This window comes from Pelodiscus sinensis, chromosome 1, assembly GCF_052426305.1.
Source record: "Pelodiscus sinensis isolate ZL-2025 chromosome 1, ASM5242630v1, whole genome shotgun sequence".
NCBI lineage: Eukaryota > Metazoa > Chordata > Testudines > Trionychidae > Pelodiscus > Pelodiscus sinensis.
In genome coordinates this window covers 133,013,188-133,039,102 of record NC_143052.1, presented here as the reverse complement: position 1 = coordinate 133,039,102, position 25,915 = coordinate 133,013,188, and the positions used below count along the sequence as shown (strand labels likewise).

General features: G+C 46.6%; 1 protein-coding gene and 1 long non-coding RNA gene across 3 annotated transcripts in view; one reads left to right on the top strand and one right to left on the bottom strand.

Moving 5' to 3' along the window:
* Positions 1-962: 962 nt before the first annotated feature.
* Positions 963-16,799, bottom strand: LOC142818901 (uncharacterized). Of its 2 annotated transcripts, none has more exons than XR_012896596.2 (3): positions 16,301-16,799; positions 4,657-4,832; positions 963-3,304 (listed from the first exon to the last, which is right to left on the bottom strand). It is a non-coding gene; the product is annotated as an uncharacterized LOC142818901 (long non-coding RNA). The 2 variants fall into 2 exon arrangements; XR_012896595.2 differs by lacking the exon at positions 16,301-16,799 and adding an exon at positions 5,082-5,415 and having other exon boundaries at positions 964-3,304.
* Positions 15,537-25,915, top strand: part of CD9 (CD9 molecule) — a 42,672-nt gene continuing 32,293 nt past the window's right edge. Inside the window, 1 exon segment of the mRNA NM_001286914.1 lies at positions 15,537-15,735. Coding sequence (NP_001273843.1) covers positions 15,670-15,735 — 66 coding nt within the window. The 5' untranslated portion in view covers positions 15,537-15,669.

The following is a 25,915-nucleotide window of genomic DNA, read 5'->3' as shown; positions in this document are numbered from 1 at the left end:
ACAACAGAAAGTTCTTCTTCACAAAGCAAAGAGTCAACCTGTGGAACTCCTTGCTGCAGGAGGCTGTGAAGGCTAGAACTAGAACAGAGTTTAAAGAGAAGTTAGATAAATTCATGGAGCTTGGGTCCATGGAGTGGTATTAGCCAGGGGTAGAAATGGTGTCCCTGGCCTCTGTTTGTGGAAGGCTGGAGATGGATGGCACGAGACAAATGGCATGGTCATTGTCTTCGGTCCGTCCTCTCCGGGATAGCTGGTGTTGGCCACTGTCAGCAGACAAGCTACTGGGCTAGATGGACCTTTGGTCTGACCCAGGACGGCCGTTCTAAGCTCAGGGCACAGGGTCGGGGGTCTCACTGGACCACCTTGATTTTCATTCAAACCTGCTCCTGGGTGGCCAGGTTGGCAGCTATCCTGCCCTAGACGGCCACTTTCTTGTGCCTAGTGCGGAGGTCGTGGATGAGGTCCACGATGTCCGCACTAGACCAGGCGGCGCCTGCCTCTTGCGGCCCTGGGCAGGCTCCTGGGAGCCACCAGCCTGGTCCTGGGAAGAAGCGGAGGGCTGGGTGGCAGTGGGTGGCTGGCTCGTGTCGTGCCAGTTGCAGGGTCTGCTGGCTGGGTGCTGGCAGGCTTGCACCTGGCACAGGCACCGTAGCCAGACCATGCCCCTTTAAGGGCTCCGGGGCCGGGAGGGGGGCAGAAGAGTTTCCCTGGTGGTGCCCAGAGTGGCAACCAGGGAAAGCTGGGGAGGGCTAGCCTCCCACTAGTTCGGATTAAGTGGCTACACAGCCCTTAATTTGAACTAGGCGTTAGTCCTCGTAGAATGAGGTTTACCTAGTTCGAATTAAGCGCTCCGCTAGTTCGAATTAAGTTTGAACTAGCGGTTTGCATGTGTAGCGCCTATCAAAGTTAATTCGAACTAACGCCTGTTAGTTCGAATTAACTTTGTAGTGTAGACATACCCTGAGTCCCCTGCTGACCCCGGGCTCCATGGCTTTGAAATGCACAAAAGCCCCCGCTTGGGACTCACGTATATTTAAAAGCAGGCATCCAAACGCAGCCCAAAGTCATCGGGTCTTCACCCTGGGCCCAGGCTGTACGTGGAGTTCCACATTCCTCCTTTGAATGAGCCCCAGCGGGGGGGCTCTTGTACATTTCCAAAGGGGAATGTGGAAGGGCCTATTGACTAGTTGAGTAGTCGATGGAAATTCCATCGACTACTCGACTAGTCAGTTAACCACAATTTAACATTCCTTGTGTGGAGATAGAATACAGGATTTGGGGTAGGAAGGACACCCTGTTATCAGCACCCCCTTCTCCCTCCCATACCTGCACAGCAAGCAGGAGGCTCCCAGGGGGGCAGCTCCAAGGCAGAGGGCAGGAGCAGCAGGGCAGTGGATGGATGGGCAACTGAAGTGCCAGCGCTTCTTAGCTTCCCAGCCAGGCCAGTCAGGATCACCTGTCAAAGGCTCCGATATCTAACGGAAGATTCTGATCTACTGGTTGGCGACACTTAGTTAGATAGATTCATGTAGGTTAGGTCCATCAATGGCTATTAGCCAAGATGGGTAGGAATGGTGTTCGTAGCCTCTGTTTCTCTGGAGGTAGGTGAAGGGGAGGGATCACATGAGGATTAGCTGTTGCGATCCCTCTCTCTTGGGCATCTGGCATTGGCCACTGTCAGCAGACAGGATACTGGGCTGATGGACCGTTGGTCTGACCCAGTGTGGCCATTCTTATGTTCTAACTGCTGCCTCTCAGAGACATGAATTAACTACAGCAATGGCAGAGCCCCTCCTGTTTCTGTCATGAGTGCCCATAATACAGCAGTTCAGATACAGTGCTGCAGCTGTAGTGGTTTAACCACAGACATAACCTAAAGCCATGTCACTGGAAAATTCCATTGTCTCTCCTCTCCAACCTGAACTTCAAGCTGATTGGTACATCCAGGAGTTCATATTCCTTGCAATTAATATCCTCCCTCAACTATCAAAGATATACAAAATATCATCTGCTTTGGGCGGCGTACATAAGAAGGATGAGATTTTTAAGAAAAATAGGTGCTGGAAAAGAAGTATGTATGAGTGGTGAGTGTTTCTGTGTGGGAGTGCATATAGAAGAGAGGTACAAAAGGGAAATGTGAGTCATTAGTAGTCTTTGCAGGTTGGATCTCATAGTCTAGATATTTATTGGCATTTCAAAATACACACGTTTTGTCCCAATTAATACTGAGGCTTTACTGTAATAATAGTTAGCTCTTGTATAGTGTTTGTCATCTGTGGTTCTGAAAGCACCTTCAAAAGGTAAAACCACATTGGCAACATGGGGAAATAGAGGAACTGTTACCCGCACAAATTTCTCTATCCCTTCTACACTGTAGGGAAACACACCTTTACCCAGTTCCTAGGGCTCAAGGTGCAACCCTGTTAATTTACACACCCACCCTTACCCAATTTGTAGGACTCAGAGCACATCTTCTTGCGGGTTTTGCAGGATCTTTAGCCACTTGAAAGAGCCTCACACAGTAATATTCTTATCCTCTATTTATTGACAATTCCCAAACAAGCAGAATACACATGCTAAGCACACAGTGTTATGCTCACCAATCCGGGTGCAGGCAGACTTCCCCTGTTGGCCAGGCAATATCAGTGTCTCTGGTCTTAGGCTGTATCTTGCAGGTGAGTTCTTCTTTTCCAGGTCTTCCCCTTTCTCTTGGTGTTCCTGGTCTTCTTCCAGCCTTTTCTTCTTTCCTTCTGCTTCTCTTATTTCTGATCTTCTTCCTGGTCTCCATCTTGAACCCCAGTTTATATAATAAAACATGAGTCCTGCTTAGCTATACCTTAACCCATTATTTTAGTATAATTTTACTAACCAATCATTACAAAATTACCTAACCAATCATACCCCACCACCTTAATTGATTTACACCTAGCAAAATTAATTATACAGCAGAGAGAAACAGTTACAAACCAGACAGAGATCACACAATTAAACAATTGGAAAGTGTAATGACAATGATCATAGAATGAGGATTCCACAACATTCTTTATTGATAAGCAGTTTCTTGCCAGACAGAATGGTGTTACTTAAGTTTTCTTTACCCATCTTGAGATCTGTTTCTTTATCTGGTGACAGTGGAGGAGCTATCAGGGAAAAGTCCTCTCCTCACAGCTTGGTGTGACACTTTTTAATACAATTTAGATGGAATGTATGTGACTCCAGGCCTTACAGCTAATGGCTGCTGCTCTTCAGTCTGGCTACAGAAGAAGGCTTTGGGTTCAGGCCTAGTACAGGCCTTCCAACATGGCTACAGAAAAAAACATATTGTTACAGTACAGAGGGGTTAAGTGGCTTGCCTGAAACACACACACACGCTCAAAAACCTAGCCACAGAATCAACAACAAAAGGCAGGTCTTCTGATTTACAACCCTATACTCCACACATGTCAAGGCTGATTCCCCACTCTGTCAGGATGAATGCAGAAGTGGGGGCCCACAAAAGCAACCCCAAAACCTTATCTTTTCAGGCTTTGGTATAAAACTTCCCCCCCAAATCTTAAAAACCTAGATTCTGGGGATAAAATCCACTACCACCATCAAGTGCTTTTAAATCCACCAACAGAGGGGGACACTTGAAACCAACCCCAGGGTACCCCAAGCTCTTTTCCCAAAGAGCTTGAAAAAGAAAAGAGAAAATACCAATTGCAGTCTGTGGTAGCTGCCCTCTAGTCAGAGGCATGCAGATCCCACTGACAGATTTTCCAGGACACAGAACTGAACCAATGCCCGGTTAATAAAAAAGAAAACTTTTATTACCAAAACAATACTACCATTGCAAGCATAATCAAGGTGACTGGATGGTAAGAGTCACAAATTAATAAACTCATGGGGGATTCCCATGGGCTCAGGACTTAGTTACAGAAGGGGGGAAAAACATTCCTAATAACACAGATCTCAGATCCAAATTCCCAAAGCAGAAAACAATAAAACCTAATGGATTTATCTAGACTTTGCCCTACTTACAGATGGTGAAGAGTCTTTTCTTGGAGAGAGACATGTCCTCTGTCCCCCTCAGTACCCAGAGAGCAAAAAACTGGCTCAGAGACAAAGGAGGGAAAACCCTCAAATTCCTTTGTCTGTTTGAAATCCCTATCTGCATTTCTATCGGCTGAATGCTACCTGGCTAGGTACAGGGACGCAGTTAACCTCTTGGTCCCCAGGCTGCTGGCCATCCCTCGTGATCATGACAAGTGGCTTGCCCAAAACATACACACACACACAAACAAACCTAGCCACAGAATCAACAACAAAAAGCAGGTCTTCTGATTTACAACCCTACACTCCACACTCAAGATCACAGGTGCTCCAGTACTGGAGGTCTTCCCCATGTGTTAATTTATTATCATTGTTCATTTCTGTCTATTCTGAGGATCATTTCTGCCAACTCCTTCATTTCTCCCAGTGCTATGCATTTTTCTTTCTTGCTTTCTAATGGGAGAATCTCTTTCTTTTTCATATTTGGAAACTGACTATAGGAGATCTCGCCATTTCAGTCATGTTGTTTTCAACATTGGTAAGCCTGCCCCTGGACAGTTCTGAAAACTATTCAGTTTTACCATCCTTTAAATTACCACATCACTTATTGTAAAGAGTCCTTACTTGTGTAACCCCTCCTGTTGGCTAGCCCAGTGTGATAGGGGAAGCTTGTGACTTCTTACACCATTGGGGGGGGAGGAGGCTAGGCCTGAGGCTGCTTGGTGTGCTCTGCGTTGTGTATGTGTGAGTGCACCTCAGACCAGACCCACTCCAACAAATCACCAGGAACAGGCTTTATTCTGTAAAAAAACATAGAAGAGGAAAACAGTTCAGCAGCCCCTTCTCTCAGCATGCAGCCTGTGTGCTGCTTCTAGCACAGTCCTTGCTGAGACCCTGCTGGGGGCAGAGCTTACAGCACGCAACACAGCCCCCCTGGAACACATGTTCCAACTCCCACAGTAACTAAACCCCACGTAACCAAGTCCAGGTTCTCCCTTTGTGTCACTTAAACTCCTCTCGGGGTGCCCTATAGCCCTTTCTGGTCCTACCTGTAAAAAAAAACATAGAAGAGGAAAACAGTTCAGCAGCCCCTTCTCTCAGCATGCAGCCGGTGTGCTGCTTCTCCTTGCTGAGACCCTGCTGGGGGCAGAGGGCACATCCTGGCAGGAACCAGGAAGTTCTCCCAACATGCCGCAGTTTGTAGTCCACAACTTGTCGTTCCCAGGGCTGCTGCTGAAACACACTAGACCTTGGGCTACACTTGATTTTGTTTTGTGATTCCCAATCCTAGATCCTCCACTGGTATAAATTGTCTTTTGGCAAGGGCAAATTTACACCAGCAGAGGATATGGGCCTCTGTGTGTTTTTTACCATTTGCAATAACTGATCTTGTCCATTATAAAAGAGGACACCAATTCAAATAGGCATATTTAAAATCAACCCAGTTAAACTGTTGCAGACCCCTAAAGCAGATGCACTTACTGGTTTAACTCTTATTTAGTTTGTTAGTAAATTACTGATTTAAGCTAAGACATAAGCACAATTGAGAACCCTTTCTATAGCAAATTATGTTAGCAGGATGAAATGTACGATATATTTTTAAACAGTTTGTCTGTTTGAGCAAAGACTTCTCTTAAACTGTAAGAGCTAGGACCTCCAATGCTGGTTTCAGCTTCCTCTTATAACTTAAAGCAAAGAAAGGGTTTGATTGTGCCAGGAAAATGGAATGTGTCTGGAATGGGATTGCTTCTTATACAACCAGACACTCCACGGCCCACCTGTACTCCAGCAATTGGCTTTCTGCATATGAAAGCCAGGACTGATACTAGGGGAGAGCAAGCAGTAAAACTGTCCAGGACCCTAAACCAATTTCTCAGGCTTCAGCCCTGAGGTGTGCAGCATTTTGGCTTTCTGCCTTAAACCCCAATGGCTGTGTCTAGACTGGCCAGTTTTTCCAGAAAATCAGCAGCTTTTCCGGAAAAACTTGCCAGCTGTCTACACTGGCCGCTTAAATTTCCGCAAAAGCACTGACTTCCTACTGTAAGAAATCAGTGCTTTTTGCGGAAATACTATGCTGCTCCTGTTCGGGCAAAAGTCCCTTTTGCGCAAAACTTTTGCGCAAAAGGGCCAGTGTAGACAGCTCAGATTTGTTTTCCACAAAAAAGCCCCGATCGCAAAAATGGCAATTGGGGCTTTTTTGTGCAAAAGCGCGTCTAGATTGGCCACGGACACTTTTCCGCAAAAAGTGCTTTTGCAGAAAAGCGTCCGTGCCAATCTAGACGCTCTGTTCCGAAAATGCTTTTAACAGAAAACTTTTCTGTTAAAAGCATTTGCGGAAAATCATGCCAGTCTAGACGTAGCCAATGTGTTTAATGCCAGTAGGGTTACCAGGTGGCCTCAAAAAAAATACTGGACACACTTGATGTCAGATTGGTGGGGGGCAGCACTGTCCGGGAGGGGAGTGGGGCTGGCTGGAAGGATGTGTGTGTGTGGGGGGGGAAACCAGCTCATGGGAAGCAGGGCTGGCAGGGGGAGAGGGGATGGTCGGGGGCAGCGGGGCTGGCCAGGGAAGATGGGGGGAGACCAGCTGGTGGGAAGCAGGTCTGGCTGGGAGGGGGTTGGGCAGAGCGGGAGGAGCGGGAGGGGAAAAACTGGCCAGTGGGAAGCAGGACTTCTCGGGGGTAGCGGGGCTGGCTGGGGGAGATCGGGGCGCGGGGCGGGACCAGCCGACGGGAAGCGGAGCTGGCCGGGAAGGGGTCGGAGGGAGCAGGGCTAGCCGGGGAGGCGGGGGGAAGGAGCGGGACTGACCAGGGCACACACAGATCCCGGGGTGCTGCCTGTCCCGCACACGGTCCTGGCGAAGCACGAGTGAGTCCAGCCCTAGGGATTCCCTCCACCCCGGCCCTGCCCCCACTCGCGTTGTTGCGTACTGCCTGGTAGCTCTGCTTGGTAGACCCCACTAAAACTTGCTATGACCTCCCCCCCCCACAGGGTCTTGGATACCTGATTGAGAACTGCTGTGCCAGAGTAACCCTCCACTTCCAGGATTTATGAAAATATAATTCATTGTGATATTTTATTTATACTTCCCAGTTAGTGCTATCATACTTTCTTTGGATTTTGTGTTGCATCATGAGCACTACTTGTTTCTCGAGAAGGCTTGATGGAACTGAGAGCAATGAACTAGATTGTGGGGTTTGGTTAGGTTTTTTGGGTTTCTTTCCCCTTTCTTGTTGACCTTTTAGAGCTCTGCAGTAAAGGCAGTATATACTGCTCTGGTTGACATGGTGTCAAAGTCTGAGAGGTCTTTTTTATGTCAATAAGAAGAAAAAATCCTTCTAATTTTACTAATCTGAGAGTTCGTCTATACTTGATACTAGTTTGCAAACACCAGCTGAATAATGGGATGACAGGAAAGGAATTACAGAATTTTTTAGTTTGACCCTCCCCTTTCTTGAATTTCAGTGGCTTCCAATTCTGATTCCATAATGTGCAAGAAAAATCCAAGAATGCATGTGCCTAGTGGCAGAACATTGCACCATGGGACTTTTGCCCCAAAAGTTGCATGCTTGTGTGGATGCAATGATTCCAAAGGCAAGTAGCTAAACACGGCAGAAACAAAGCCGTGCAAACACCATTTTCAGACTATTAATTAGTGAACAAAAACATCATCTGAAATAACTGACAAGTGCAAACAAGCTGCAAGATTCTATTTTCCCTGGAAAGGGAGAAGTGAGCAGAAGAGGACTTGCCCTAGATATGCCCCTGCAGCAAATGGTGAATGGCACAGAGCCACCTCATCTTTGCTTTCAGTCTGTATATCATTCTTCCCTGGGATGAGTAGTAAGATATGTTAGTGTTGTTCAGTTACTGAAAAGTTATTGCTGCTTTTACTGTTTTTAATTCTATGTTACTGTGGTTCAGAACTATGACACCAGTAACCAGCTATCAAGCATAAAAGTCTCAAGCCTGACATTGAGAAACCTAGTTACTCTTTGCAGAGTGACCTTAACAACCATCTCTGGGCCTGAGTCTCCAAATCCATCTCCCCAAGCTTTTAACTACCAGACATTACACTTTTCTCCTCTGGGTCAACACCCAGGAAGAGTGAAACCTGCCTCCGATTACCTGTGCACTTGGGCACGCATATTCCACACAGTTTACACACCACAGATATGTTTGGGATAAAAATCAAAAGGTTTATTTAATAGAAAAATCGAGTCAAAGATAAAATAGGAAAGGAGAGCAGCAACCGCATAACAGAACAAAAGACAGCTACCTGTCTTCTTCTTCTTCAAGATGTGTTGTTCATGTCCATTCAACATAGGTGTGTACACCTGCCACATGTACCGGTGCCAGAAGTTTTTCCCTAAGCAGTACCCATAGGGGTCCCCAGTGCCTCCTGGAGTGGCGCACGCATGTCGCGCTATATAGGGTACCCCAGCCCCTCCCTCCTCAGTTCCTTCCTGCCAGAACTCCAGCGGAGGTGATGTGTAAAAGGGAAGTCAAATCCCCCGGAGCCATTGATTCCCCTATGAGGGGCACGTACAATATACATACATTGCTAATGCTTAGATATATTTGCTATTTGTATAGGAGTAAGACATGACAAAGGTCAAGGCCTGTCACAGGTAATAACTTATAATAAGGAGACGAGGGGAAGTGAAACCAGTCTTCTGTTAAGTAGAGATATGGATAGATTCCACATCCTTTAAACTTGTGACCGGCTCAAGCAGGAAAGGAAAAAGGGAAGTATGGCTCGCCCATTGTTCAGCAAAAGTGAATGAATGTAACACAGCTGTAACTGCAAAGTCAGCAAGTAGGCACTGTATTTAACCTCATTTGGAAAATTAACCTGACCTATAGGAATGCTAAATGTCAAAGACGAAGTAACCTATCATGTTAAGGCACCTAAACCAGGAAAGATGTGAACCCTATAAAAACCCCTGCCTATGAGATGTTGGGGGTCGGCTCTGCTTTGAACATTGAGTTCCTTAGCCGTACCTTGGTTGCAACCAATAAACTTGAGTTGGACCCAGCCTGAAAGTGTGACTCTCTTCTTGGGGTAAATCAGACTAGCCTCCAAGGGGACGAAACCTTGCAATTTATGCAACAGAGGGGAGAAGGGTGGGAAGTTGAACAGACATGAGCAACACATCTCCAAGAACACCAGTTACAGAAACAGGTAGCTGTCTTTTCTTCTTCGAGTGCTTGCTCATGTCTATTCAACACAGATGCAGGGGCACCATTTATGAGGATTGGGGGGGAGGGGGAGGACTGTGAATTTCATGCGTGAGGTCTACTTAAAGTCCATGCCCTGACTCCAAAGGTAGTTCTTAAATGCAACAGTTCGGGCTGCTTGCAGCTTTGCATTTGGGGCAGGGACTTTGTTATGGAAAAGAGGAAGGGGCAGGGTGATTAAGAATAACAAAAGGCTGGTTATTAAGATAACTGAAGGATCATTAGGTGATCATGAAAAATAGAATAGGAAATGTTATTCATTCCTTCACTAACATAACACAAGAAGCTGACCCAATTAAATGTATAGGCAGCAAATGTAAACCAAACAAAACAATTTTTTGCACAGTCAACTTGTGGAATTCTTTGTCATAAGATGGTAGAAAGGCGCAAATCATACCAAGGTTCCAATAAGAACAAAATAAGTTCAAGAAGGATAGGTCCATCAATGATTACTAGCCAGAATGGGCAGGGATAGTTTGCCAGAAGCTGGGAATGGGTAACAGGGGATGGATCATGATGCTTGCCTCTTCTGTTTATTCCTTCTGAAGCACCTGGTATTGGCCACTGTTGGAAGACAGGACACTGGGATTGAAAGATCTTTGGTCTGACCCAGTATGGCCGTTCTAATGTTCTTATATAGATGTGAAATGTATCTGCCCCCTTGCTTTAATGCACTAGACTCTACTCCCCTTCCAGAGTTGAGAGAGAACCCAGGAGTCCTGATAGGGTCTCTCTCTTCCCCCAGAGTTAGTAACAAAGTAAGAATAGACATTAACATTTAAAGGCTGACTAGTGTCCCTTAAGTCAATGTTTCTCAAACTGTGCTCCGCAGAGCCCCAGAGGCTCCACAAGACATCTCCAGGGGCTCCGCAAGGTTGACAAACTGGAAACATCGATAGGTACAACACATACAATCAGTGGACCGCTGGGGCTCCGCATAAATTTTTACGCATGTAAAGGGCTCCAGAGCCCAAAAAGTTTGAGAACCGCTGCCTTAAGTGACATGCCACAGGTGTCAGAATATGTTAGTGTTAGAGCTGAGTGGGTCTAATAATTATTTAATTTTCTTTCTTTTATTTAGATACTATGCTCCCGCCAGCTAAGTAATCTGCCTCCCCCCCCCCAAAAAAAAGGAGTTTTCCAAGACCTTAGTATCCCCCAAATGATGTGTGTGTGTGTGTGTGTAGGGGGAGGAACTGGTTCCCGACGGCTGTGTCTAGACTGGCAAGTTTTTCCGCAAAATCATCTGCTTTTGCGGAAAAACTTGCCAGCTATCTACACTGGCCGCTTGAATTTCCGCAAAAGCACTGACGAGCTCATGTAAGATTGTCAGTGCTTTTGTGGAAATACTATGCTGCCCCCGTTCGGGCAAAAGTCTTTTTCCGAAAAACTTTTGTGCAAAAGGGCCAGTGTAGACAGCAGAGATTTGTTTTCCGCAAAAAAGCCCCGATCGCAAAAATGGCGATTGGGGCTTTTTTTGCGGAAAAGCGCGTCTAGATTGGCCACGGATGCTTTTCCACAAAAAGTGCTTTTGCGGAAAAGCGTCCTGCCAATCTAGACGCGCTTTTCCGAAAATGCTTTTAACGGAAAACTTTTCCGTTAAAAGCATTTGAGGAAAATCATGCCAGTGTAGACGTAGCCGACATGTGGTGCTTGGCTTGTATTGAGCATGCTCAGTAACATTGCTAAAGCTGCTGTCCTCAGTCTGCCTCCCATGCTCTCACTCTCTGCCCCCAATCACGGCATGCACAGGTCACCGCCCCCCACCAAAATCTGAAATGGCGTCCCTGCATAGGTGATTATATGCAGTGTCTGTGGAGGTGGGGAGGATTTATATAAATGCAATACAGCCTTGCCAAACATGGCATCCACCTTCGCCTGCTAATTGATGGCATAATGAGACATGAACATATGTACTGATGAACATGTTGCTGCCCTACAGATATCCTGGATAGGGACTTGTGTGTTTTCCATGTTTTCCTCTCCCATGGAGCTGCAACCAAGGCAGCACTCATCCTCTAGCACAGTGGTTCTCAAATTTTATGGTCTGGGGACCACCTGGCTCAATGCAAACCTGGTCTCCCCACTCCCATGACTGTCCAGTTCATTTACCTTGCTAAAGATGGCTCCCAGCATCCCACCACAGCAGGACCCTTAGGGATGCTTCACAGGCTATGAGACAGCCAGGGACTGTGTAGCATTGACACTAAGGCTGGTTATACAGGCATCTCTCACCTGGTGCAGAGAAGCAGCTGGCCCTGGTGTGGGACAGGGATCCCCTGCTCAGTGCTGAGATGCAGCCACCTCTTGGGTGGAGCTGTGTAAAAGCAGCACTGCACAGTTGTTCAGTGGGTTTCAGAAAGAATTGTTGGTTAACGCTGACCTCAGTTCTCTGATGCGATGCTAAAGGGGTCAATGGTCTATCCCCAGCTGGGGGAAGGGAAGGCTAGTTTGTTAAAGCAGAGGGTGATTTCAGAGTCCTGAGTCTGGCCAGGGGCACTACATGTATGCACACTGCCATATGGCCCAGGATCTGCAAACATACTCGCACTGTAGTAATGGGGTGAGCGTGAGCTGACGAATGAGGGTGGAAAGGACCTCAAATCTCTCCTGGGGAAGCGATGCTCTGGCCGTAGTGGAGTCCAGGACCACTCCTAGGAACTCTATCCTCTGGGTAGGCACCAAAAGGGATTTCTTTTCGTCTATAAGGAGGCTGTGCTGATGGCACGTGTCCAAGAGGAGGCAAACGTCTCTCTGAATCTTCTATTGGGACAACCCTTTGATGAGCCAATTGTCCAGGTAAGGGTACACCTGGATGCCCAGACGCCTCCAGTATTCCGCCATCACTGACATGCCTTCGTTAAAGACCCTCAAGGCCATAGACAGTCCAAAGGGCAGGCCTGCAAATTGGAAGTGTGTCCTTGCAACTACAAATCTCAGGAAGTGCCTGTGGCCTTTGAAGATGGCGATGGGGAAGTATGCATCTTTGAGGTTGAGGGCAGCATACCAGTCCCCAGGATCTAATTCGGGAACAACAGTGGCCAGGGAGACCATACAGAACTTGAAGTGGGCCAAATACTTGCTGAGGCCTCGCAGGTGCAGTATAGGCCTTAAGCCCCTCTTCGCCTTGGGAATAAGGAAGGAGTGAGACAAACCCTTGTTCTCAAATTCTGGTGGTACTCTCTCTACCACTCCTACCAGGCTCAACTGGGACAGCTCCTGTTCAAGGAGTTGCTTGAGAGAGGAGGCCCCTGAAGAGGGACCAGAGCGGAGGGCAGGAAGGCAGCATAGAGGATAGCTGGAGGGTGTAGCCACATTGGACGGGTCAGGACCCAACAATCTGACATAATTTTCCTCCATGCCAAAAGGAAGGGACGTAGCCTGGCAGAAAACAGTCAGGCAGGATCCCAGGCGTCCTGTATGTCGTCCTCGAGCACACCCTCAAAAGAAGCGGTGTTGCCCTGGGACTTCATCTGGCTAATCAACAGTGGCCAGATGGGGGGTGGCGGCCTTGTTTACGTTTTGGAGCTTAGGGCGTGAATTGGCCCTCTCCAGGCAAGAGTACAGGGTCTTTTGTTGGGGCCTGCAGTTTGAACTGCTTCTTCTGAGACCTGGGGATGTAGAGGGCCCAAGCTTTTCAAGGTAGTATAGGAGTTGTTAAGCCCATGCAACCCTGTGTCCGTTTGTTCTGTGAACAGGGCCCCTGTGTCAAATGGCATGTCTTGAAAGGAGTTCTGCACCTCTGGAACAGACCTGACTGGAGAAGCCAAGCAGCTCGCCTCATGCAGATAGCTGAAGCCATGTAGTGAGCTGCTGAGTCTGCAGCATCAGACACTGTTTGTAGAGGCTGCCAGCGCCACTGAGGAACCTTCCTCAACTCCTTGCAAAATGCTTCGGGCAAAGAGGCCTCAAACTTTGCTAGCACCCCCCAGGTGTTCACGCCGTAGCGTGTAGACAGGGGCTGGTGGTTTGCCACCCTCAGCTGGAAGCTGGCCAAGAAATATGCCTTTCTACCAAACAAGCCCAGTCATTTGGAGTCTTTATTCTTGGGGGTGGGCATTGGCTGGCCCTGTTGCCCCCAGTGGTTCATGGACTCCACCACGAGGGAGTTGTGTGGGGGGTGGGTATAAAGGTAGTTGTGGCCCCCTGCTGGGACAAAGTACTTCCACTCTGCCCTCTTGGCTACTGGAGGACTGGAGGAGAGTGTCTGCCAGAGCGCCTTCGCAATTTTGGTGACTACCTCATAACACCACCCTGCCCAGGGCCCAGTCCCCCAGGCAGAGTCTTTCACAGAATTTACAGATTAACTGTTCACAGGCACTTCACAGTTCGTTAATGGGGAACTTGAATACAAAGGGAGTGCTTGCCAGAGCCAAAGCTGGGGCATGCTGTTCCAAGCACCTTCACTGGTAGTAAAAGAGGAACAGGGGCACCCTATCTAGAATGACGTGTGTGCGCCACTCCAGGGGGCAGTGGGGACCCCAGCTCCTATAAGTATGGCTTAGGGAAAATCTTCCAGCACCTTTGCACATGGCAGGCACACACCTATGTTGAATGAACATGAGCAAGCACTCGAAGAAGAAGAAGACAGTTACCTTTTTCTGTAACTAGTGTTCTTGGAGATGTGTTGCTCATGTCCATTCAACCTCCCACCCTCCTCCCCTCTGCTGGAGATCTGGCAAGAAGGAACTGAGGAGCGAGGGGCCAGGGAGTGTCCAACGTAGTGTGGCATATGTACATCACTCCAGGGGGTACTGACCCTGATGGGTATTGCTTAGAGAAAAACTTCAGGCACTGGTGCATGTGGCAGGCACATACACTTTTGCTGAATGGACATGAGCAAGCACTCAAAGAATCACAGGTTTTATACTTCTATGCTAGCTGACTTTAGGAATGTTAAATATCGGTTAATTGAATAGTCGATTAACCTCATATATTCTTATTGGTTACTGGACTATTCTACAGTCCCCAGGGTGGGACTGATAGCCAGTGTGCTCTGGCCCCACTCCCGAGCAGCCCCCTGCCACTCTGTGTTGCTGCATCTGATATAGACAAAGCAGCACAGAGTGCCAGGCAGGAACTGGTCCGTGAGGGGAGCCTGTTTAAAAACCAGCTCCCCTCAAGAACCATCTGCCTGCCATCCTGCATTGGTGCCTCTGATACAGAGGCAGCAGCATGGGGTGGCAGCAGCACCTGTCCGGGCAGGGGCAGGGGTTGCAGACAGAACTGAGTTGGGCTAACTACCAGCCTAGCTCCTAATACACTTTAAATGCAGAGCTGCAGCAGGGGTAAGTTCCTGACCTGGTGTGAGCCAGGACTGAGCTGTGCTACAGGCCTGCCTGCTAAAAAATTTACTAAAAAAACAACAAATTGTCTAGTAGCACTTTAAAGACTAACAAAACATATAGATGGTATCATGAGCTTTCATGGGCAAAACCCACTTCTTCAGATGACCGGAGTATAATGAGTCCAGATCCAAGGATAAATAAGGGAAGGGTCAGGGGAAAAGGGGAAGGGAGGAAGAAAAAGAGAGACAGTGAGTAGATAAAACTTGAACAACAACAAATATGTACTGGCAAAGATGAGGGGAAAGCATGTAGTCTATAGCATTAACCGACAAGCTTTTGCTTATCGGTTAATCAACTACACTCTTACATCTTTAGCTGGATTCCCCTAACTTTAACATTTCCCAGGGTGCCCTCTCAATCCTAGAAGAGATCAAGTGTTACAGGGACAGCACCCACTCAGATGCTGGCTTGTTTCTGGATTAACTGCTGTTGTTAAAGTATTGACACTATTCCCCTTCAGCATGAAAATCAGAGGCATGTGTGTGGGGTGGGGGTGGGGCAGGTTAGTTGTTTGATCCATGTGTATCAAGTGGGGGTTGGCCCAGAGTATACACACCTAGGCATAATGTACAGGACTATATTTTGTTTCAGCTACACCAGACTAACACGGCTACATTTCTATCACTAGGCATAATGTGTAATCCATAGTAAAGGCAGGCCTAGAGGCTGCTGGAGGGAAGGGCTTGAGGAAAAGGAGATGCTAAAAGCTCCGGGCAGAGGAGGGTGTAGAAGCAGAAGTATCTGGCAGCAGTTTAGAAGACGAGTGGGCAGAGAAGCAGAGGGAAGAGCAGAGAGGAGGGGAAAGAGGAGGGTGGGGAGAGAGGCAGGGCAGTGGGAGGAGAGCCGTGACTGGCTAGCGGGCAGGGCAGGTATTGAGAGGCAGGGCTAGAAGGAGGGAAGAGGGGCAGGGCAGGCAGAGGAGCGGTGAAGAGGGCCGGGTTGGGATCAGCTCAACGGAAACCCGGATTTAAGGAGTGGCACTTTTCAAAGTATCCTCTGCGTCTCGTCCGCTCACGGCAGCTGCTCAGCGCCCCGACCCTCGCGCAGAATGGCAGTGAAGGGCGGCACCAAGTGCATCAAGTACCTGCTCTTCGGCTTCAACTTCGTTTTCTGGGTAAGAGCTCCGCGCCCCGATCCCCCCGTTTTCTCCCGCCGCGGCCCCACCCCGGGAGGAGCCCGGCCAGGTGCGGCGTGGGAGGGAAGAAGTGCGGGGCGGGAGCGCGGCTCGCTCCCCTGGAGCCGGGCCCCGCTCCCCGAGCACGTGGCCTGCCCCCCCCCCAAAGCTGTGGGTCCCGGCGGCCTCCCCCCTGCTCCCCAGGCGCGCGCAGGAGCTTGCGGCGCGGGCCGGGCCGGGCTCTGCCCCGCGGGCAGCAGGGGGTGGCTGGCGGCGCTTCCAGGCTACGCCCGGGCGAGGCAGGCGCCGCCCCGAGGAAGGGGCGCGCGGGGGAGACCTGCCTGTGCCGCAGCGGGGCTGGCTCTGAGAGTCGCCGCTTGGCCCTGCCCGCGGGCGGCTCCTCCCCGCCCTGCCCAGGTGGGGGCCCTGCTGCGCTGCCCCACCGCCCCCCCAACCCAGCGGGGTGCAAGCGCACGGGCCCCGGGGGGAGTCCGCACAGGGAACCGAGCGCCTGGGACTTGGGGGAGGGGGGCGAGTTGTGTCCCGTAGGGAGAACTTGTTGGACCTTCAAGGGGATCTCTCCGTCGTCTCAGCCGCGTGCCTGGCTCCGCTCCGCCCCCAAGCGCCGCGCCATGATCCAGGGTGGGGCTGCTGGGGGGTGCTATGGGGACGCCCGGTATGTTTCTGCTGGAGGCTGCCAGCTGCTCGCAGGACCAGCGTGTGAACAGAAAAGACTCCGGCGGCCGGCTAACGCACCTCAGCCTGGGGGCATGTCAAGTACGGTTTCACCGCCCTGGACTTGCCCTTCAGCTCCGTTTCCCCGAGTTTGGCTTTGAAAAAAGGCCACTGACGTTTCTACATGTCCTAATTTGGCTAATTGCTGGAGCGACTGAGTGGGGGAGGCAACCAAACTCCCAGAAACTAAATTATCTTGTAGAACTTGAATGTTAAGTCAATGCTAGCAAACGATCATCGTAATAAAAAAGCAAGACACGTTAACCCATGCGGTGGGTTTTAAGATTCCTTCCTCTAGTACAGACTATTGATGTCACATTTCCTTTGGGGACTCGTTTTCCATCGGTTAGTAGATATGATTACAAGTGGAAAGTGATTTGTAATGTTCGGCCAAGTTTTTTTACCTTTCTTAACTGTATATTTTTAAAGCTTCATGGGGTAAAAAACAACAAGCAGTCTGATAGCACTTTAAAGACTAACAAAACATCATCTACAAGTTTTGTTAGTCTTTAACGTGCTACCAGGCTATCAGACTGCTTGTTGTATACTTTTAGAGAGTCACTTTTTAGTATCTGCTGAAGAAAGTACTAAAGAAGCATTGATTTACTTTGGAAAAGTACTTTGGGTTAAATGCATTGCATGCGTAATCCTGTGGCAAAAGTTCTGCGTGCAGCTCAAAGCTGGCTTTTTTTTTCGGCAACAGTTGTGCTTTGCAAACTTACCTGTAGCCTATTTTTTCTTATCACTTTTGTTGTTTGTGAATTTTACTGCTTTCAGACTTCATCCCACCGCATGTCCTCAGTTCATTTTTTAAAACTGAATGTCACTGTAGTTTCTACCCATAGTTCTACAAAACTGTAATGGAAACATACCTAGCAGCCTGCATGTTAACATGGGGGAAGGGAAACCAGTGATATATGTAAGCTCTTATGGTAACAGATAAACACATAGTTAGGACAGTTCTGCCCTCCTCTCTCCCCCTCCCCCCCTTGAGTTTAAACTTCTAACCTGTGCATCTTGCTGGTGGAACCTTCACCTGAAGTTGGTGGCTCTCTTTGGGACACTTTGGTGCATTTTCAGAGTGCCATCTACCCAGGAAGTACAGAGAATTTTATCCCTTTGGAGCAAGGCAACGGAAAAGAAAGTTAGGGAGCATTGTGAAGGGCTCAGCTACAAGCCAATATCTCAAGGAACTGCATTTGTCATTCTGAAGCAGTGACTTCTCAAATTTTCCTTTTACTTATAGCTTCTATTTAATCGGTGAGAGAATATCAGTACTTTGGCTGTTTACACTGCTAAATACAAATCTGTATTTGTTGTAGTCATGTTTGTGCTAAAGTCAAAGGGAAGACAGTAGACCCCGTTGCAGGATCATTGTAAAGCTCTAGGAAATCAGGTCAGATGTGGCTCAAAGTCAGTCAGGTCTGGGTACAACTTTATGTATTTTTTTCAAAAAAGAAAGAAAATCTATTAAAAAAACATCAGCTTTCAGACTTGCTCTTTTTTTCTCTGCCCTCATCAAAAAGTTCCCCTCAAAAATCCACATAATACCTTTTTGATTATTAATGCTATATGCAAACTACTAGTGATAGTGAAAATAGGAAAATAGAATTATGTGAGTAAATATAGTATTGGCACGGAAAACACAATTGCATGTGCTTATTTTGACCTGCAAACACATGTAAAAGCTACACACTGCTTAGCTTTCAATGGAAAGTTATAGGTAGCTAACAGGAGGCAACAAAACAGTCTTTTTTCCTTAGTACCTCTAAGGCTACAAAGATTTTTCGAAAGAGGATATGCAATTTCTGTGGGAATTTGCATATCTTCTTCCAATCGCATTTTTGAAAGAGGCTCTTTCGAAAATGAAAGTCTGGAATGCAATTTTTTTTTAAACCTTTTGAAAACACATAAACCTCCTTTTTTTTTTTTTTTTTTAAAGAGAGCGGTTTTTATTCTGGAAAAAAAACTGCATCCAGACTACTTTCATTTTCAAAAGAAGTTCTTTCGAAAATGCGATCAGAAGAAGATATGCAAATTCCCACAATTTGCATATCTTTCAAAAAAATTGTTGTGGTTTAGACGTACCGTGAGGCAGACACAGGCTATGTCTACACTGCCGGGTGTTTTCTGGGGGGGAGGGGGTTCAGAAGAGGCTTTTCCGACATTTGGTCCATCTACATGGGGCCAAATGTCAGAAAAACCTCCTTTCGGAAAATCCCTTATTCCTCATAAAATGAGGAATACAGAGATGCTGAAAGAATGTGCCCACTTTTTTTGGAAAAAAGCTGATGTGTTTCCTTGATATAGCAGAGTTTTTTCAGGATGCCGCCGGTATCCTGGAAAAACACTGCAGTCCAGACATAGCGACAGTCTCTTACTGTGTGTGTGCAGTGGACAATGGGGATCTGAATCCAGAACAGGGCCTCCAGGTGCTATTGTGATACAAATAACTAGTGAGAGAATCCATATTTTCATAAACATGTCCTGGGATAAAATAAGATTGTTTTGACCCTCAAGGCAAATAAAATATAGGACGCTCTTCTGTCTCAAAACTCTAAGAGGCTGAGAGTCTCATTCTTAAACTGATTGGTATTACAACAGAATTTAAATCTAGAGAATGGACCTGCATTTGTAGCTGGTCCAACTTCTAGATTTTGGGAGGTGTGTGCTGGAGTTGGAATTTAGCTGGACACCATGCAGACAAGCACTGTTTCTAAACTGAGGACTTGAGAGAGAAATTCTTGTTCCTGTGTAGCCATGCTGCCACTTGTAGGAGTGATGAGCAGTAGCCAGGGGGTCTTGAAGACCAACTGATTTTTATCAATAATTAAACTAAAATGTCTATCTCTTAATACTTCCTTTTTCTGCAGTTTCTCTTGATTATGGACAGGTACATTTTGGACTGGGAATAAAGTGACATTAACAGTTTTGTTTCCCAAGGTGCCTGTTTCAGGGCTTGTCTATGCTCAGGAGTTACTCAGGAACAGCTACGATGCTGTACATTTGTAAGTGCTTGTGTGGAACGTTTCTTGTTCCAGAATAAGAACATCTTCGTTCCTGTTTAGGTCAGTTCTAAAGTGGATTAAGCTAAACTGTCTAAAGCCATTGAGTGTGCGTCTACATAGCAGGTCTTAACTCGAAATAAGTTTCTCAAATTGAGCTACGTCAATTGAATATCTTATTTCAAGATAGCTTATTTCGAAATTGGGAGAATCTACACAGCACTTATTTCGAAATAGAGCACTCCTCCTCTGACTTCCCTTACTCCTCCTACAGTGAGGGTTACAGGAGTCAGAGTAAGAAGTCCTCCAGCTTGACGATATTTTGACATTTTCAAAATAACTACCTGCAGTGTACTATTTCAGAATAGCACTCATTATTTCAAAATAGTGTTGCAGTATAGACCTAAAGTTAGGCTACCTCTACACTGGCAACTTCTTGCTCAAGAACTGTTTTGCGGAAGAGTTCTTGTACAAAAAGTCTTCCACAAAAGCGCGTCTACGATGCCATGTGCTTTTGCGCAAGAGCATCTATGGCAGTGTCGACTCTCTCTTGCGCAAGAAAGCTCTGATGGCCATTTGTGCAAGAAATTCAAGTTGCCTGTCTACACTGCCCTCTTGCACAAGAGGGCTTATTTCTCGTGGGGAGAGGAATAACTCTTCCGGAATAAGCCCTGTTTTCTGACGCTTTCCTGTAAATTTACTTGCGCAAGAACACGCTTGCAGCGTAGACAACAGGCAAGTTTTTGCACAAGAATAGCTGTTTTTGCACAAGAAGCCGCCAGTGTAGAATTAGCCATAGTGTTGAATAAGAGTATCCAGACTGGAAGCTATTGTAGAATAGCTTAATCTGCCACAGCTGATCTGTAGACAAGTCCAAAGAGCCTTCACACATGGAGTTAACAAGAAACAGTTAATCAGGAGCAGCTCATGCCTATACACATACTAACAATCCTTAGCTTAAAAAAGGGGTCACTACAAGACCATGCTTTTGGGTGGGGTTTGTGTTGGTGCATGCTAGAAAAAGTGAATGAAAGGTTTATTTACAGTGGCAGAAAAGTATCTAATGAGTCTTGAATTGTGTGACAATTTCATTTGGTCTGCCTTGGAATGGAACCCCATTGCCCTTGCCTTCAAACTGTTTTAAACACAGGTGTATAGGCATATTGTGGCTCAGGTTCAGGACTATTGAAGAAAAGCTTTTTAAGAAGTTTACCTTAACATGCGGACAAGGGGGATCCAGTAGATATAGTGTACTTGGATTTTCAGAAAGCCTTTGACAAGGTCCCTCACCAAAGGCTCTTGTGTAAATTACATGGCCATGGGATAAGAGGGAAGGTCCTTTCTTGGATTGAGAATTGGTTAAAAGACAGGAAACAAAGGGTAGGAATAAATGGTAAATTTTCAGATTGGAGAAGGGTAACTAGTGGTGTACCCCAAGGGTCAGTCCTGGGACCAATCCTTTTCAACTTATTTATAAATGATCCGGAGAAAGGCGTAAGCAGTGAGGTAGTAAAGTTTGCAGATGATACCAAACTGTTTAGGATAGTCAAGACAGAACAGACTGTGAGGGACTCCAAGATGATCTCACCAAACTGAGTGATTGGGCAACAAAATGGCAAATGAAATTTAATGTGGATAAGTGTAAAGTAATGCACATCGGGAAAAATAACCCCAACTATACGTACAGTATGATGGGGGCTAATTTGGCTATGACAAATCAGGAAAGAGATCTTGGAGTTATCGTGGACAGTTCTCTGAAAACTTCCATACAGTGTGCAGCAGCAGTAAATGGATGACTACCATTTAGTTAGCTTATTCATCTAATTATAAGGTGTAGTTTCATTCTAGCACTTTCCCTCTTTGGGTGGGGAACCCTTAAAAGTTTGATAGTCAGTCTTAAAGATATAAATAGGGTGGTGGTTTAATCATACTCTCATTTTTCTCCATATGAAGGAATTACCCATGAGAAGCTCACTCCTTTACTGCCATTTTAATGGTATTTACATTAGGCTTGTAAATTGGTTTTAAACAGTACCCTTAGTTGAACTAGTGCAAGTGTGAATCATATAAGGCCTTACAGATTTCTTTTGTTCTGCATTATTGTAATAAAATGCATGACTTACTCACGCTAGCTATGTCTACACTACAGGCTTCTTGCACAAGAAGCTTTTTGCAGAAGAGATCTTCCACAAAAACGTCTTGTGAAAGAGCATGTCCACACTGCAAAAGCGCATCCAAAAAGTGATTTGCTTTTGTGCAAGAGAGCGTCCAGACTGCATGGACGCTCTCCTGAAAGGAAACTCTGACTGCTATTTACAGAATGGCCACCAGGGCACCTGTCCTTTTTTCAGTTGCCTCTTTTTGCTCAAAAAAACCCCTCTTCCCCGTCCACACACCTTTTTGCGCAAGAGCTCTTGCGCTAAAAGGACTTATTCCTCATAGAGGAATACCTATTGCGCAAAAATCCCTCTGCTCTTTCAATGTTTGTTTGTTTGGTGCAAAAATGTGCTTGAGGTGTGGACGCTTCATGAGTTTTTCCGCAAAAACTCTGTAGTGTAGACTTATCCTCAAAGAGCAGAAGTGAAAGTAAGCAGGTGCACTCTGGTACGCAACTCCGGCAAGAACCTTCCGAGCTGAGGGAAAAGCCAACAGGGAGCTAATTAAAGAGCTAGCAGGGACATGAGTTGCAATAGGACAGTAGCTGTAAGAAATTTTAAATTTATTTCACTGCTGCTTAAGAGTGCTCTCCTAAAAAGTAATTGGCTTACGGAGCCAAAGTTTTGTCTTGAAATTCTGTATCTGGACTTAGTGATGGGTCAATTGGAATGGAACTGGGAATGGCCCAGCACTGGTATTGGAAGGACCTGGTGGCTCCAGCTGCTGTGCTCCCTGGCTCCCACATCATACCCAAGAGAACTGGGAGCAGAACAGCTGGAGTGGGTGAGAGAGGAAAGAAGTTAGAAGTAAAGAAGTGACGTGAGTGAAGGAGAGAATTAAGAGGTAACGGATGCTATAAATAACTTGAGAGACTATGCTAAATTTGCAACAGTACCTTCCTAGTAGTAGCACTTGAAAAGAACATGTATAACTAATTTTTAATCTAAGTTGCAATAGCACGTGCTCAAATTAATTTTACAAAGCACCAACCTGATCTGAATTAAAATAACTCCATTTTATCTTAAATTTTTTGAAACTGTTTTGTATGTATCCCTCACAAATTCTCCCTTGTTTACATGGACCATGAGTCCAGTAAAACTATAGCTATTAGCAGGGCTCAGCAATCACGGTGAAAACCACTCGCTAGCCCCATACTGCGCGTGCGTGAGACCCACACTGTGAATGCGCAAACTGCCAGTGAATGGGGCGACCAGCTGAAATCTACTTGCCACGGGCGAGTAGTTAAGTGAATTTGTTGAGCCCTGGCTATTAGTAAGATTGAATTTGAAAGCTGCCTTCTTTTTTCGGGGCATCTCTGATCCCCTACATGACAGAGCACTTAGTCAGTCTGTTTGTTGTAGTACCACAGTGCAGAGGGCTGGACTTGTAGGACTGGAGGGGACCTTGAGAAGTCATAATTTTTATGATTGTATGAAAAACTGTCAGCTTTTTTACAGTGTACTGACAAATGAAGAACAGATTACTTTAAGCCACTCGAACAAGTTGGGGAAAATGATTCCTCACAGAACAGAGACATTCAGCAAAAACATACAAACCCAAGCATTTCCTCTCCGCTTTGTGTAATGGTGAATGTAGTTAAGTTAGCATAATCTGAATCAAAATACTATTTGTGTCCATATGAAATGTTAATTTACAGAGTACAGGCAGTCCCCGACTTACGCGGATCAGACTTGCGTCAGATCCGCACTTACGAACGGGGCTTTCTCTCCCCAGAGCTCGCAGGCAGCGATCCGCCACCTTGACCTCCGGGGCAAGAAAAGCTGCTCCCGGTGCCCCTGGTCTGCTGGGGACCGTCTCCAGCAGACCAGGGGCACCGGGAGCAAAGCCGCAGCGGCGGCGGGTCCCGTGCCAGAGCAAAGCCTCAGAGGTGAGGCACCCCGCCGCTGTGGCTTTGCTCCCTGTGTCCCTGGTCTGCTGGGGGGGGGGGGGGCGGGAGGCGGCTAGTGTGCCCCCCCCCCCCCCCCAGCAGACCAGGCTTTTGTTGTGGACCCTGGGGCAGAGCAGCTGGGGCGCTGTCGGTTGGTCCCGCAGCGCCGCTCTGGGCACTACTAGACCAACCCGGCAGCACCCCAGCTGCTCTGCCCCAGGCGTCTCCAAGTCAGCCATTGCTGAAACTGACTAGCGCTGACTACAGGAAGCCCGAGGCACAGTTGCTCTGCACCAGGCTTCCTGTAGTCAGCCACTGGTCAGTTTCAGCAGCGGCTGAATCTGGACGCCAGTTCTGACTTACATACAGATTCAACTTAAGAACAAACCTACAGTCCCTATCTTGTACGTAACCCGGGGACTGCCTGTACTTACATGTAAGGTTAGGAGCACAATTGCACTATATTGTCCCGAGAAGCCCAATATGAAGTTATCTATATTCAGATTTCTAGCAGGTTTAACTTTACATTTATTTAAATTTCAAATAAAGTCAGTAAACTGATTTCTGAATAAAATGGCCACTAGTCTTGCCTATGGGTCAGGAATTCTGTGTAATGTTATGCCGCTTAATTGCAATAAATGCTGTTCTGTAGGCATTGCATTAACGTTGGCAAGAACACTTTTGAAACTAGAACTTCCTTAATGAGAGAGAGAAAATATCTGTTTTCCAACCCATGCATTTTCAAAGCAAAGTAGGGGCAAACATGTTTGTAGTAAACAGTTGCTGCCTCTTTTATAACTGCCAGATATGCATTATGCATCTATGAGGGTATTTCCAACAGCTTGACAAAAACATTTACTAAGGTTCAACCTCAGTCCATTCAAAACCTTATTTGATTTTCTTCTCAGTGGGTGTGTGTTTTTGATACTGTACCGGCAGTTTTCATCTGTTCAAAACCAGACACATCCCTAAATTGCTCCTAATATTCTCAAAGAATCTTTCTACATGCTCTGTAAAATCACAGCTGGTCTTGGCCCTCAGGTGGGGGCAGTGATTGTGGTTTCCTTACTAGTCAAAAGTTTGAGGTAAAGGTTTGGTAGTTTTCTTGTTTGAAGGTGGGAAGGAGTTATTATCCTGGCTTATTCTACACAAGGGTTGGTCAATTTTTTTATTAAAAAATCTCTGGGAACAATGCTTAGATGGTAAATGGGGAAGGGAGGCATAGGTTCACAGAACTGTTTAAACCTAACCACCAAATAAAGAAAATACTCTTTTTCCCCTTTACCTTACTTATGATCCTCTCTTTATTCAGTCCACTTCCATGCCCCGAGTTCCTTGGAGGCATGGTACTCCTCCCTGAGTTTAAATCATTGTCTCTCTCAACTCCTGGTTTAACTCTCCCACACAAAGAAAGCAGGCAAAGTATCTAGATCCAATTTAAAATGTCAACCATCTGTCTCAACTGGTTCCCCAGCGCCCTGGCCAACACCCTTGCTGGCTACTTGAGTTTAACCTCTTAATCACTAGGGCTATGTCTAGACTGCAGGCTTCTTTCGAAAGAGGCTCTTTCGAAAGCATCTTTCAAAAGAGCCTCTTTCGAAAGAGAGCGTCTAGACTGCACGGAGAAATTTCGAAAAAGCAGCTTGCTTTTTCGAAAGAAAGCATCCAGTGAGTCTGGATGCTCTCTTTCGAAGACGCCCTATTTACATTGAAGAAAGCCTTCTTTCGAAAGAGGAACTTTCGAAAGAAGGCGTTCTTCCTCGTAAATTGAGGTTTACCACCATCGAAAGAAAAGCCGCGTTCTTTCGAATTAATTTCGAAAGAATGCGGCTTGAGTCTGGACGCAGGGGAAGTATTTTCGAAAAAAGGCTACTTTTTTTGAAAAAACCCCTGAGTCTGGACACAACCTAGGTGCTGGCCAGCACTATTCCTATCCATCATGGGTGGTATGGTATGTTCACACTTCTACATGCTTCATAAGGGACCATCCCTGCTCTGAAGATGCCACAGTCTAAATAGATGCCACAGACAAAGGATGGGATAGGAAACTGAGGCACGGAAAGGTGAAGTGAAGGACCACTTCATTTCCATTGCCTACATGACAGCTATTTCCCTCTGAAACCGGGGTAGTCAAAATATATATATATTTTTTTTGGTCAAATTCCAAACTTTTTGGTCAAAGTCCAGACTCCAGAGAACATAAGTAAAAAGATTTTTGTGGTCCCTTCAGAACCATCTGGTAAGCATCTGGTGGTTTTGGATTTGGCTGCTGGTTTGCCTGTTGACTGCCCTTGCTCTGGAAAAATGGAGCTTTCAATCTCTAGATGGAGGTTTGTGCACAAGGCTTGTTCTACACTTGGAGTAATATGGGCACACTATATTAGTGAGGGGTGTG